This window comes from Glandiceps talaboti, chromosome 21 (genome assembly GCF_964340395.1).
Source record: "Glandiceps talaboti chromosome 21, keGlaTala1.1, whole genome shotgun sequence".
NCBI classification, from domain to species: Eukaryota; Metazoa; Hemichordata; class Enteropneusta; family Spengelidae; genus Glandiceps; species Glandiceps talaboti.
This window is the reverse complement of record NC_135569.1, coordinates 12,650,483-12,666,208: the sequence shown is the minus strand read 5'-3', so window position 1 is coordinate 12,666,208 and position 15,726 is coordinate 12,650,483. Positions and strand designations below refer to the sequence as shown.

At 34.0% G+C, this 15,726-nt stretch overlaps 2 protein-coding genes across 3 annotated transcripts in view; one reads left to right on the top strand and one right to left on the bottom strand.

The window, feature by feature from the left end:
- Positions 1-15,726, top strand: part of LOC144451346 (protein ELYS-like) — a 66,893-nt gene that overhangs the window by 10,389 nt on the left and 40,778 nt on the right. The gene's annotated exons all lie outside the window — the stretch shown is intronic.
- On the bottom strand, positions 981-13,716 carry LOC144451611 (uncharacterized). 2 transcript variants are annotated; one of them, XM_078142499.1, is made up of 3 exons: positions 13,532-13,716; positions 10,460-10,581; positions 981-2,500 (listed from the first exon to the last, which is right to left on the bottom strand). In XM_078142499.1, exon 3 carries the CDS (start codon positions 2,487-2,489, stop codon positions 1,254-1,256), a length of 1,236 nt encoding a protein of 411 aa, XP_077998625.1. In that variant the 5' UTR covers positions 2,490-2,500; positions 10,460-10,581; positions 13,532-13,716; the 3' UTR covers positions 981-1,253. The 2 variants fall into 2 exon arrangements, with proteins under 2 accessions (XP_077998625.1, XP_077998626.1); XM_078142500.1 differs by lacking the exons at positions 10,460-10,581; positions 13,532-13,716 and adding an exon at positions 3,459-3,615.

Genomic DNA, 15,726 nt, shown 5'->3' with positions numbered 1-15,726 from the left:
GTAAGTGTTTGTGTGTATATGTGTGTGTGTGTGTGTGTGTGTGTGTGTGTGTGTTTGTGTGTGTGTGTGTGTATGCATGCATGAATGTGTGTGTGCAGACATGCACGTATGTATGTATGTATGTATGTATGTGTGTGTACACATGTGTCACCGTGTGTGTGTGTTTATGTGTCTGTATTGTAATATATGTATGTGTATCTGTGTGTGTGTATGTATGTATGTATGTATGTATGTATGTGTATCTGTATGTGTGTATGTATGTATGTATGTATGTATGTATGTATGTGTGTATGTATGTATGTATGTATGTATGTATGTGTATCTGTATGTGTGTATGTATGTATGTATGTATGTATGTATGTGTGTGTGTGTATGTATGTATGTATGTATGTATGTATGTATGTATGTATGTATGTGTATCTGTATGTGTGTATGTATGTATGTGTGTGTGTGTGTGTGTGTGTGTGTATGTATGTATGTATGTATGTATGTACGTACGTATGTATGTATGTATGTATGTATGTATGTATGTGTGAATATATAAGTGTACATATGCTTGCATGCCAGTTGGCATGGAAAACTTGGCTACTTTTTAACAACTTGAATGAAAATGTAACATATGTACAGTGATTGGCAATCATACCTGACAGTACATGGGTCATTAAAATTATGCTCACAAGATAAAATTTGCATTGAATAGTGTTGCAAAGTCATCACCTGTAAACGGACTCTCATACTCTTCAATGTATTGAATGTGGCTGGTTTCAATAGAAAAAGGGACCATAGTGTTATACTAGTATTTTCATGACAAATTAACTAACACCAGTCAAAGAAATTTACTTTTTTTAAGCAACATTTATTCTTCATAAATTATTTAGCACATGTGTCTGTTTTAAAAAAGTAGATGGTTGACAGTAAATGGGCAGTTAGTATTCTGTTTGATAGCGATTCAGTGTGAAGAGCGCCCTCAGTGGTGTATTTTGTATCATTAATGGAGACAGAATTATCCATCAATGAAACTTCAGAGGAAAAATGCTGAAATATAAATTCATGTATTAAATTTGTTAAATAAATAATAAAATAACTTTAGTTAATTTTATATGCATCAAGTTTTGCTCTCGGGTCAGTTCAGTGACAAAGGCCATAGTCATTTCAGTGACTAGATAAGGTCGGAGGTCAAATCAAAGACAAAATTGGGGAAGTCATATCAGCAACCAAAGGTCAGAGGTCAGCTTATTAGCTAAGGTCAGAGGTCAAAGTTCTGAGTATTGAATTCCAACTTTTTCTGCAAATGTGATTCGTTCACTGTAATCTCCAGGTGAAATAACTTTCCGCATTTTTCTTATCACTTCAATCCATTGGTTATTGTCATCCTCATCGGAATTGTCGGCAATCATCATCAGATCTGTAGTTCCTAGTTCCAGATACATCAGACTCCCTAACTCATCAAAAATGTGTCTCGGCAGTTGTACGAAACTGTTGTAACTCAGGTAAAGCGTTTCCATGGATTTTAATCCTGTAAATGAGTACCTCTCAAGCTGCGACATTCCATTGCCGCTTATGTCCAAGAGTGTGAGGCTTTCTAAGTTCTCGAAAACGTAATTTCCAATTGACGACACTTCATTACTGTTAATACGTAACTCTTGAAGATTTAAAAGTCCTGGGAAGAGGCTGTTGGGGACCTTGAAACAGTTATTGTAACTAGTGAGTCGGTTGCCATTGAGATTCAAAATTTTCAAATTAACTAACCCATTGAACGCTAAGTCTTCAACAACTTCAATATCATTGAAGCTTAAATCTAGAAGTGTCAGGTTTTGCAAATTTTTAAAAATGTCGGCTGCTAATATCACTAATCTGTTGTGTTCAAATCTTAGTTGAGATAAATTTTGCAGGCTTAGTAATGTTTTTTTCTCTAACATTAATATTTCGTTAGCACTCAAATCTAAAACTTCTAGTGATGTAAGAGAGCTGAACAACTCATCATGTAGACTGTTTATGCTGTTGCCATGGAGATTTAGTATTCTTAAGTCAGTCAGGCCAAAAAACAGGGACGTTGCCAGGGAAGTGAGTTGGTTTGTGCTAATGTCCAGAGTTTGTAAATTTATGCTATCTTGGAACACCATTGATGACAGAGTGGCTAACTTATTGTGGCTAAAATCGGCGTTTATCAGAGTATCTGTCAACGAACCTTCTTCTATATTATCAAGAATGTTTTCACTAAAATCGATGGTTTCCAGCTTCGAAAGTAAGTTTAATTCATCTTGAAGGATTTCTGTGATAACATTTTCTGACAAGTTCAGGATCGTTGTCGCGCCAGGAACATTTCCCGGGATAGTGTTCATTCCCTGATTACTACAGTTAACCAATTTGACTTGGGATGTCATATCACAGGAACACTGTGGTGGACACGGCATACAACTTGTTATAAACCACTGGAAAATGAGGAGATACAGCCCAACATATTTGAACTCTGACCTGAGTGTCATCATGAATAATTAATCTGAAACAAAAGAAAAGTGATCGTTAACAAACGCTTGTACATTTGAGTAAAATCCAATTCTGACTTCATCTGAATTTCTGCCTCTGAAATAGCATAGATCTTTCACTTGGTTGATTTCAGCTTTGTCCTCTCAACATTAACAATCACTTTAGCGTAGAAACAAAGTTATCTGGCTGTAACTTATTCTGCTGAATGATGGTTTTTGAGCCAAATCTCAGTGGTATATTTGCTTCGACATTTGAATTTAATATTTTACTTTCATGAGAAGCATCAGCCATAAAACAGGCTGCGAACTCTTCTAGGTTTTAAATCTATTCCGCAGTGTCAGATGACATCAGTGGCATCGCTAATCATGTGATATGACTGAGATTAGAGCTGTATGATCAGCCTAACCCAGAGACTTGCTGTGACTGTCTCAGTCTTGAAAATGTCATTCACCAGACAAGCCAAATATGTTGAAAACAGACAAGTCTCTGGGCTATATGACAAAGGGAAAGATTTTACATGATGACTTTAACTTATCCAAGTGGGATCAGCCATTACTATTTGAAATTGTAATATGAGTTTAATTTAAAGGGACATAACAGGTGGGCAAATGTCAAAAGTATTATTAGCAGGTGTTGAATCAATCTGATTAAAATCCGATGTAGTGTACACGCGCAGTTTCATTTTGGCTGTTACGTTTACTGTCATTTGTTCTTTTGTGAGCACTCGTTACATACATCTGACACAGTACCATAGGTTTTCCCAAACCCAATCTTTTACTTACGAGTAGCCAATCAGAATCCGTCTTACAATATAACACTCAACGTTGAAATTGAAAGAAAAAGAACAACCAAACAATAACGATAACATTGTTGTCTGCGATCGAGCTCTTTTCGAACATAGCGCTTTGTATCAACCACAGTGAGAGCCTAAGCTAATGTCAATGTTATGGAATGTCTTCTTTGTAACATACCTAGAACAGGACAGCATGGATTCCAGTCACATACATGTACTAAGTACTGCCCAACAGTAAATCCAGCAAATGGAAATTTAACGAAGCCTGCCAACCCAAACAGGTGTAGCATTAACCCTTAGTCATGCAACAAGAGCTATTTATGACTGTGATTTTTCCAACCAGATGAACACATTCAAGGATACATTCCAAGTAAATATTGAGGACTGAAATATATTACTCTGGTTTTCAAGACAAATAGTGAATATACAACCTGTGAAAAAACACTGGTGCATTTGCTTGATTGTAGTAAGCAGGAATGAGACAAGGTTCATATAAAGATATACATTTGTAGTTAGTGTCTGTAACTTATCAAAGTATATACACAAGAGGAGATCAGATCCCGTAACTCTGTTTACCGATAGAATGCTACATGTTATAACAATTGAATATGCATGTTACTGTTACATTATAACTTCCACAGATATAAACAAACTGATAAAAACATTGCGTGACCCTACATGATAGGCACTCCCTGTTATGTTTGTATCAGTTGCATTGTTGTTTTTACCTAATTTTGTCTTTGCATGAAGTCTTTCCTTGGCTCACGTCACTCAAGTAAATGCACCAGTGTTTTTTCACTGGTTGTACATACACTCATGTGATATGAACAAATAGAAGTAAACCTTGTGTGTATTTGATAAGATATGTTGATCCAAATAATGTAAACAGATATCAAGACATGATATTTGCAGTTCACCAATTATTAATGAGAATATTCTTGTCACCCAAGTGTAAGCTGTATGTGATTTGATCATGTTATAAACAAGAATTTTGTATTGTATTGTTTGCTTTATTTTCACTAATGTATGAATGCTAAAGATACATTTACATACACTAAAGTTACAATAGTGAAGGACATGACAAATAGCTCTAACAGAGCTAATGAGACGTCATGCCCCGCCGCTTAATTAAACATTACCTTAATACAGTTTTAAATGATTAATATTATGTTCGGCAAGAATGTATTAAAAAACTTACAAATCTGAATGTCTTAATTAAAAACAGTTTATGCAAATCAGGGATTATAAATATTCATTTATTCGCAGCGTAGAATTCCTCTTAGTCCTTTCATCAGAGTTGAAACTGTCACTTTATTTATAAGATTGAATATTACATTGTAGCAGTGCTAAATAATACAAGACAATATGCACAAAGACTTCAGGTTCCAGTTATACAATTTAGTCATTCTCATTGCATGGCAGCATGTGAACAAAATGCCATCAAGTTACTACTTTCATTTCAATCATCAAGTTGTTGTCATGGAAACTAATATCGATAAACTGTTAAAATCAATGACGTGTATGCAAATCAATTAGCATAAAAACTTATTTTTAAGCAAAAAAAATCCATTTATAATATACTGTTTCTGGCTGTCAATCATTCCTTCTGTGTGTTTAATTTTGGAAAAAAATTCAAATACACATAAATCTTTAAATGTATGTATTCTGTTTGTCAATCATTGCTTGCGTTTGTTTAATTTCGGTGACAAATACAAAGGTACATAAATGTATGTATTCTGTTTGCACAATTGACAAATTGGAATGAATCAATTGAGTTTCTAAATTAGTCCCATCTGGTAAAAAACAGCTTTTGTGAGAGTTTGAATGTAAACCGTATCCTGTTTTATGTCAGTGAATACGTTATTGAACAAGATTCTAAGGCTAGGAAATTGTCAGTAATTTACGCATTAAGTTCTTGTATAGTGATTTTTACTAGTTCGGTGTTTCTGTACGTGGGAAATGTGTTACTATTGTTAAGTTAGGTGACGTGCTTGTGTTGGGTAAGTGTATCGAAGTAGCTGTACTAGTATTAGAGAAATCTCTGATGAGTAGCAAGTGTCAGTGTGTGTACTCTGGGGATGGGGGAACGGGGTTGCAGGGGGGGTTTGTGATGTTTGTATGTGTGTGTTACTATTGGTAGTGTGTTTGTACTTGGAGAGTGTATGGAAGTAAATTAAATATTATATAAACCTGTGGTGAGTAGGGAGTGTCAGTGTGTATGCTCTGGGGAGGGGGAGGCCTGAGGGGGTTACATGAGTGCTTGGATAGTGCTAGACTACCCACCTGTAGTCTTGAAGGACTAACACATACTACACTATTTCAGCTGTCCTAACTGCTATTTTGATTCGTTGAATTTTCACTCCTCCATCAGGATAGCTAAAATAGTGCTGTAGCGATAGTCCTTCAAGTTCAAGACTACATATAGGCTAGTAAAATATACAGTCATGATCATCATGTGATTTAGCTTTAGATTTCAGGATGTGTACAGTGTGCCCACTAATTATAGCCAAATGTTGTTGTTGTGAGTCAAAATGATACAAACTGGGACTCCTTGTGAGTCAAAACATAGCAAGAGATAGGGGAACACCAAATTTTGGTGCGCCATTAGAAATTGTGTGCGTCAGTGGTGTGGTAAATTTACTGAAGTTAAAGGGCACAGTGAATGTATAGTAGTCCTTAGTGCACAAAGAGCAGGTTTATCAGTGAGATAAGATCTAATGTGATATGACACATAATTAGGCACAGAATTTTAATCTATATTTAATCTCATTTTGATGAAAATAACACAAAAGTATATGGCTTACAGTTATTAAATCTAGCTATAAAGAAATACTGAAAAATGAGAATATATGTCTACAGAAAACTGTTCGTTAATATATTTAATCATAAGAAATATCTCTTATTAAACAATGTTTCTCTCCACTGTCTATGATTTCATTGAAAGGAATACATTGCTTTTATCTGCGCTATGTAATGTGTGTTTAGCTTCAACACTAAGTGAAATTGACACCCCTCACCTTTTGAGTCCGTAAGTAACTGCATTGAATTCTGTTTACTGTAGATGACATAAGATGTGACATTTAATACTTCTAAAAGGGTTCAAACCTACCTTTAGTCTGAAGTGGAGATGTTTCAGTACTCTCGATGATTATTTAGTATCTCTCTTATCTAGTGCGGTTAGCAGTGAATTTGAACACAGATAATTTGAACGTTCAACGTTCACTAAAAACATAACACACAGTTACTACTTACTTGCAGATCGTGTTTACGTAATATTAACTACAGCATCAAGACAGGTGCATGCAGTGTTATCCAAATCTTGTGCATGAATATATATGCCGTGTGACTGGCTTTGGCCAAATGCTTTTAAAGCAGTAACCTAAGGAATCACAAACTCTTAAGAAGTAACTTAGGGGATCACAATATAGGTATTTTTTTGGTCGGAGCTATGGAAATGTTTGTCGTATGAAAATGTATTGAACGCCCTTTCATGACTTGTTTGTTTCATCAGTCAATAAAAATCTAACACTAACACTTCCCACTTCCAGTTTCCAATGCAATAAGAACGAAAGCGCAATATTTCAGTTACTGAATTTGAATTTCAGGCCATCTCACAGGTAAGCTGAAGGCATCACAAGATACCCTCAGATATTTGCAAAGTGCTAAGGGCTATAATTTTCGTCATGCCCTCTGATTATAGGGCAATGAAAGAAACAGTGAAAAAAATCGAACCTTTTTTTTCACCCAGGAGCTTCACAGTTTGTAGTTGCTTGGAAAAAGTACAGCGGAACAAAATACAGAAAATAAGTGATAACTTTACATCTGTTGTCTTTTGTGCTACAATACTCTGACCTGAACTTCTTGTCCCAAAATGGCCTGCAAAGAGCACCTCGGTGGTCAAACCAGGAAATCTTTTGTCTTTCTGATAACTGGGATATGACGTATTCTGTATTTGTTTACAAAATGACTGCTTATAAATAAAACTTTTGTGGATGATGAGATTACTAAACATGACTTTACAAATTCTAAATCTAATTCTGTTAGTTACTTCAATCTCAAATCACAATGTGCCAGACAAAATTATTGTTATCGTTCAAATGTGGCACCTTTTATAAAACAAAGGGTTCATAGTTTCCTTCTCACTTTCATTGTCATTGGCAGAGTATGATCAGTTGCCATGGAAACAAACTAGGGGAAAAAATTATACACCCCCAAGTCACCTAGACTATTAACAGTATTATTCTGAACAGAAAATATCACCAATATGTACACACACACACACACACATACAAACGCACATACACGCACATACGCACACACACATACACACACACATACATACACATACACATACATACACACACACATACATACACATACACATACATGCACACACACATACACATACGGTACAAGCACATACACACACACATACATACATACACATATACACATACACACACGGTACACACACACATACACACACACATACACACACACGCATACACATGCACACATACACACATGCACGCACACACACACACACACACATACACATACACATACACACACACACACACACACACACATACACACATACTTTTTATAGTAAAATTATTTTTAACTGACCAACTCTCCTATCATTTAAAGGTGTTAATTACGGTGAGAAAAACATTTAAAAAAATAAACTGTGTCACTTGTATGGATATTTCACATATATATGTTAATAAAATATTAAATCACTAGTAAGCTAGGAATATTCCATTATTTTTTCTGGAAAAAACTGAATTTTGAACAGCTGTTACAGTAACGAAATCAATTATTGTGTGTGACTGTTGTATAGCTATTGAAAACTACAATGTAAGTCTGCAGTTTGAATAGAATCAATCCTGTATCTGACTGTGTTTTATGACTACCTGAAAAATTGAACTGTATTTTGAATAGAATCAATGTCGTTATCTGTAGTAAAGCTAAATGAATGAATGAATGAACAAATGAATAAATGAATGGCTTAGCCTGTGTCCTTTTAATAATAAACCCTGTTTTCTATTAAATGAATCTTTGCCCAAGAGAAAAGTATGATCAGTTTCCATGGAAACAGGCTAGGAGAAAATAGTACAGTCCTCATCGTCCCCTTCATCATCATGAAGGACTTACATCTGTCATTGTCTATTTTTTTAATCCACAATAGGTTTAACCCTTTCATGATTAGAGACAAGTTTTAAATAATATGGGGACCCAATTTATATGAATATTTTCATAATTACAATAATATTACTTTATTAGGAAGTAACATTTCTTTAATCCCAGTCTAAAATGAAGTTGATATATGCCAAAAACTTACATAAAACAAGAATTTTGTCCACACAATTTTAGCGGGAATGTTTTCAGTATTGAAGGGGTTAAGTAAATGATAATTCCATTCATTTATCTTGTTGAACTTTGTATCTAGTAACAAGATATAATACATTGATGTACTCCTGTGGGGTTTTACTTGATAGATGTCATGTTATATTTCATAGCTAAATATTGTAGTTATTACAGTTACCATGGTAACTGTTCCCAAAGGTTACAAAACTCCACAAATTCATATATATAAGTAGCATAACAGACCATGATGAAATCAATACCATTTGTACTGAACCTTCCAAATTGACATATTTTTGTGAAAAATATCCATATGTAAATTGTTTGATATTTTATTAGGTAAACTTCTTGAAGAAGCCCACTTAGGTACAAAATTAATTGAAGACTTACAGTAGTCTGTTTTGGTACTCATTTTCTGCAGATGAAATATGAAAATATTTATTGTTATGGTATCTTGCTGTTCGGAGCATTGATTTGATACCGGCTGTGCAGTATTTATAGTATTGTAGGATTTAGACTTCATTTACTTGTAAATAGACCACTATGGAGATTATAATAATGAATATAGTTCATTTCCTATCGTTTTTTTGACATTTTCACTTGGTAATAAAATCACTATGGTTACTATATTGTCTGAGCAACATGCTTTGAAAATACGGACCCTCATGCTTTAGATCTATGCAATAGCATTTTAAACGAAAACGCAAATATTTTGTTGTGTTTACACCTGTTGTCTACACCAAAATGCACATTAAAAACACCAATGATTTGAAATTTTTTATGATGATATTGGCTTGCCTTAGTGTCTGTGTGTAAATACTGCAAATAAATCATCCACTGTTGTTGTAACATGTTGATATAAGTTATCAATGAAAGTTGATGTAATTATGCTTAGAAAATTATCATTTTCTTGTGTATTTTTGTTTTCTGTGTGTAAATTATAGATGCAAACACAACAAAACAGTTGCATTTTCCCTTTCATTTGAAAACAGCACTGTGTCGATGGGGTCTTGAGCTCTCAGGAGAAACGGTGCATTAAAAATTTGCATTATTATCAATTACACACTGGTGGGTAACATTTCTGAGAGCAAGATTTTCTAAAGTGGTCACACGTTCAACGTCATTCAGTATTTATGCTGTCTTGATTACAAAAGGATTTTATTCCCAAAAACCAATGCACAACTATATGGCAATCTACTACATCCATCAACAATACATTTAGTTAATATCTATCTCAGTTTTCCGATAGTATGTTTTCCGCAGTAATATCAACATGAATTAATCTATAAAAAAAAAAAGCAGAACTAACATTATAGAAATAAAACTACTGGGGTAGTGTCATTATCAAATACCAGTTCCACCAAATATAATCAAACATTATTATTAACCATGTATACATGAAAATTAGACATTAATGTGACACATGACAATTGAACATAAATTTAACCATGTATACATGAAAATTAGACATTAATGTGACACATGAGAATTGAACATAAATGTACATGTATACATGAAAATTAGACATTAATGTGACACATGACAATTGAACATAAATTTAACCATGTATAAATGAAAATTAGACATTAATGTGACACATGAGAATTGAACATAAATTTACATGTATACATGAAAATTAGACATTAATGTGACACATGAGAATTGAACATAAATTTAACAATGTAACTGTTAACAGTTATTTGGAAATGATTTTTGAGTATTGTCATCATATACGCATGGTTTCTGTCCGAAATTTAGTTAACATGTGTGAAAAAGTTACAGAAAAATAAGAATTTTGAACTAGTAATTTACCTTTAGTTGAGCTGTGATGTGAGAAGCAGTCATGTCTGGATGTTTACTTCACAAATCCAACAGTCTACTGTTCAAAGGTAGCTAAAACATCTCATGCTTTTCATTTCACTTCCTAACTGTCCCTGTGAAAGCAGCAGACTACATAAGTTATTTGATATTTGTATTTGTATACCAAATGAGATGGAGGTGTAAAGACATGAAAATGGAAAGTGGAGAAATTATCAGTAAGTTAAAGGGCCTTCTGATGAGTTGTGTTTTCAACAAATCCCCATATTTATCTATGCCTAGGGGAGGTCTGGTATGTGGTAAGAAGCTAGTTCAAAGGTCAGGTAGTTGTATTAAACAAGGTCAAAGGTCACATTGTTGTATTCCAGGCAATGTACAGTGTGTATTATAGGAATTTTTTGAGAAACGAGTGAAGTTGTGTACATATCTTTTTCAGTTTATTTTATTTTATGAAAGTATCGGTCTGTGTTTATCATTATTCAAGTCACAAATGAATTTCTGGAACGTGTAAATAAATTTCTAACATTTCTATGCCAGCACCCCTTCATTCATGGAACAATGGTTTGACCCAACTGTTTCTCATTATAAGGTCGATCCATTGTGCTGGTAATGTGGCTGAAAAGGGGCTATAACTCATAGTCTGACACAAAGTGTTCCAGTAGTGAATACTTAGAAAAACAAAGCAAATAAAAAGATTGCAAAGTTGTACCAAAATGACGTGACATTAAAAGATCTAACCAGAAAGAACCTGTTTGTTGTTTATGCTTATTTGGGTAGCGAGTGGTTACGTAAATCGACCAGAACTGAGTCTTTCACAGTAAAAGTTGAAGTTTATTTATTTATTTTCTAAAGCACCTTTTCTAATTTTTTGATATTTCAAAAGAACCATACGTACAATAGATTTAAAAAGAATGGTAAAGCAATCGGACAAAACGAGCTAAAATCAACAAACTAGTTACAATAATTACAAAAAAGGCTAAAATGACATCTTAGTAAAACGCACATGGTGCTACATCAGTACAGTTATATAATATTGTTTAAAAAGGTGACTTTTTAGTTCGCGTTCCAGACATTCAATGTCAGCTGTCATCGTTAGTTCTCCAGGAATTGAGTTCCGTAGCTTTGGTCCGCAAATGGCAAGTTTTCTGTCGTTTAGTGTATCATTATATGATAAAGGTACAAGATTTTGTTGAAAAGCGAACAATAGACTGCGTTGTCAAATTTCAAATTGTTTGGTGTTTTTGTAACTATTTTATTATCCTGGTAGTTAAACATTTGGTTTTCTATGGTAGACACAAACTAAAACTATTGTCACAACATTTTGATACAACATTGATTAGCTATTGACTAGCCGTTGGTTTAATTATAGTCTCAGTAGGGAGGCGTCTCTGAAAACTTGTTTATTTAGTGTTACATGAACTTGCAGTGTTGTTTTGGGACTTCCAATGTTTACACTATGTTGATCACAGGGTGATTAGAATCGCACAACACTTGTGTAAACTACCACATTGAAGAACAATAGATTTAGTTTGCATCTATCTAAAAAAAACGAGGGTCGGACTACCAGAGCCGTATTTGTAGGAAACATGTCATGATAAATAAAAAATTAAGTTTACATTCAAAGTAGCAACTGACTCTAACTCAAATATTGAAAAAGAAGTACACAAATTGCACATCTGGTTTTGAGAAACAATTTTTATTTTTTATGTGGCCCCTGAGTATTTATGTAGTAGGGTATTTATGCTTTGAAATAAAAATTAAATTTATTCAGAGAGCGATTAGATATCGTTTTCAAAATTAACAAACACAGCAGGTAGAGATGATTGAATATTCTATTTGAATACTTGTCAGTGTTATGGTTAGCATGACCTAGTTACATCTCATGACATGGTGTACCGTAGGTTGAGATTACTGTGGTATGGTGTTACAGTCTGAGAACAGAAAATTGTCACTGAAATGAATTTCTTGTTAAACACAAAACAAGATACAAGAAAACTTTTATTATCGCTCTTAAGATAAATTACAGTGACATGGTTCCATACATTAAAGACATATTGAAATATAAATAAAGATACAATTTAAAAATATACACATAGTTTATGTCTTAAAAAACGAAATACGAACTTTAAAAGACTCCCAAAATTAAATACACACTACAAATTACCATGACAATCTTCTAAATATTACCCTGCGTAGACCTCTGTATATTGATAAAATAAAGCAATTTAGAGTAAAAATCTTTCTAAAAAATTTAAAATCATCTAGTTTGGTTTAATATTCTGATTGAAGTGAGCATAAAATTTTGATTTGGTTCTGAGTAGTTCTGAATTTTGGGACGCGAAATTGTCTCCCTGATGGCAGAAGTTCAAAGTGTTGAGACATATTAAACAAGGTCTTTTTCATTTATCATTTTCCTAGCTTTTATTCTGTACATGAGATGTAAATAATTCATTCAGATTAGTCTGCTTTTCGCCCACTACTTTACTACACACATTTACAATCTTGTTCAAGACATTCTTGTAGCTAGTCCCTAGACTATACCAAACCAGCACAAAGAAAAAAACATTAAGTTTTGTCAAAATGTTGTGATATTTTGTCAAAGATAGGCAAAAATAACATTCAGCAGACTACACAGTAATTTGTAATTACAGATGTTGTGTGATACATTAAAGGCACATGTTCAGCAACTCTTTGAGTATTTTTCGTTATTTTTGTTTCCAAAAATGTTTGTAATATTTTATCATTCACTATCACTTGTCTAAAAACCAGCAGCCATTGGCAAAACTCTTACTGTATAAACTGCTGTGATAATGCAGTTTAATATAAAAGACTTAGAATTTCATCATTTTGAGAATAAAGTATGACAAAGCAGCGGTTAAAATGGTGGGAGTTTTGCCAGTGATTACTAATAATCATGTAAAACAAGTGACAGTGAAGGGTAAAATTTAAATAACATTTTATTTAGAAACAAAAATGACAAAAAATACTTACAAGTTGCAGACTATGTCCCTTTAAAGTTGCAAAAATGGCGTCTGTGAGGTTTTTTCCTCGAATGAAAATACTTACGTAAAAACCTTGTATAATGTTGAAGCCGATGCATGTCTTCAATGTCATTTAAAATCACCTTCTGGTTTTGTTTGAACAGTTATAAAGGCATTTTAGACAGGGGTTTGACATTTCGTGTCACACCTGGCTTCTGTAGTAACCTTCTTCTGTTTTCACACACTTCACATGTCACCATTTTCTACAAACTGTCACTCACAAGTATACTCATTTGCATATTTGTGATGTCATATGCTAATGATGCAAAGTTGAAAGGTCACACATTACAATACACATTTCCTGTTTATTTGCCCCCCAAGTTTTCAGAAACCTTTCAGTTCATCTTTCTTACAATGGATGACAACATGATTTATATTCATGTCACACACTTGGCTTAATCCCTTTCAATTTGAAAATCTTCAAATTCTTTATGTCCAGAAGGAACAACATCCACTTACTTTGTTACTGTAATGACATGACCTTCAAAGGCTTAAAGGCCTATGCTTCAATCCTGGGTCATCACTTTATTAGGTACTCAACATAGTAAACATTCTCATGGAATAACATCAAAGGTTTAAGCGTTGTTGGCAGCTGTTTTCATTGAGCCGACACTTCCCAATCTGTTTTTTGACTAGCGTTTCACAAATACCGTCCCTAAAACTCCACTACATGTATTTAAAAAAAAAACTACAGCAAAATATTTCTTTCATGAAGAATCTTATTACTGTAGTCCAGACAGAAAAAGTGTACTAATACTCTCAAAAATGGCCTTATAGCCCCTGTAGCACATAAAGTTTTCTTTATCAGATGTAAACTAGAATTTAAAATAGGGATATCTGTCACTGTCTTTATGTCCGGTTTAGGCTTACATACCCAGTATGTAGTGACTAGTGGCTGTAAAGGTATGACAAATATGTAGTCCATGTCTAGAGGCTATCTGTAGATTTGAATCTTTGTGGGGAAGCATTCAGAACATGGATAGCCTCTAGACTAGTATAGTCCAGAATAATCTGTGTTTTCTGTAAGGATTTCGTGAAGATAAAATCCCTTTTGAATAGCAGAGTTCCACAACTCACAGCTGTTATCCGCTATGATAAAAAATAAGTAAATATTGATGATAGAGAGAGAGAGATAGAGAGAGACAGACAGAGAGGCAGACAGACAGACAGACAGACAGACAGACAGACAGACAGACACAAACACTGGCAGAGATGCAAACAAACAGACAACCACTGTGAAACACAAAGAGAGAAACTACACAAAACTTTGTATATGGAAAGAAATATTTTGAACAAGTAGAAACCCTACCTTGTTATCTGTCATCAAAATTATTTATAGACCAGCCATTGTTAGGAAAGAGACAATCTCATAATTTACCATTTAACAGTTAAACAATCTCCAATCCAGTGTAACACAAAGTTATATATTATCAAACAAAGCTTTGGTAAACGCTGCCTGGGTAAATGATACAACAGTGGCAGTAGAGGTTTCGGCCAACTAAGAATAAGATAGACATAAACTAAAACTATTGCTGGAACATTGTGATATAGTCTGATCAAAAATCTAATGTGGTGAAAGCTCAGAACAAAACAAACGTCACAAAACAATGGAAATAGAGGTAAATAAAGACATCTAGCCGCTTTCATCGCATTAGATTTTAATCAGATTCCTTGTGATAAGCTGTTGAATGAACATTGATTTAGTTGTATGTACTCACAATAGGGTGGCATTTCTGATGACTTCCATGATTTTGAGGTGTACATTTTGGGGACTTCAAATTTGTTTACACTATCTTACAATTAGGTGATTATATCCACACAACCAAGGTGCCACTTGTGTAATCTACCACATCGAATAACAGTAGTTTTAGTTTGTGTCTATCTTAGTGAGTCGAAACCTCGATTGCCACTGCTGTATCATACAATACAGGTATCAAGTAATTTGGTATTTGTAAACCAAGATGAAACTTAACACTACTACCTTTGATTCTGGTGTTTTCATGCTGATGTCATACATGGTGAAATTAAAAACTGGTCTACTGTTTACAGTTGAATGCCGATGGGTTAACGTGTTGTGCTGTTGGGGTTGTGTTTATCTTTTGTCCGTCAATGCTCCATTTTTTGTTGGCTAATCATGCTTGGTTTTGTGAATACAAGTAGCTCAAAAGTGTTTCTGAATTCATTCAACTGCAAATGTATTGTTGGCCATGTTGCTTTTGT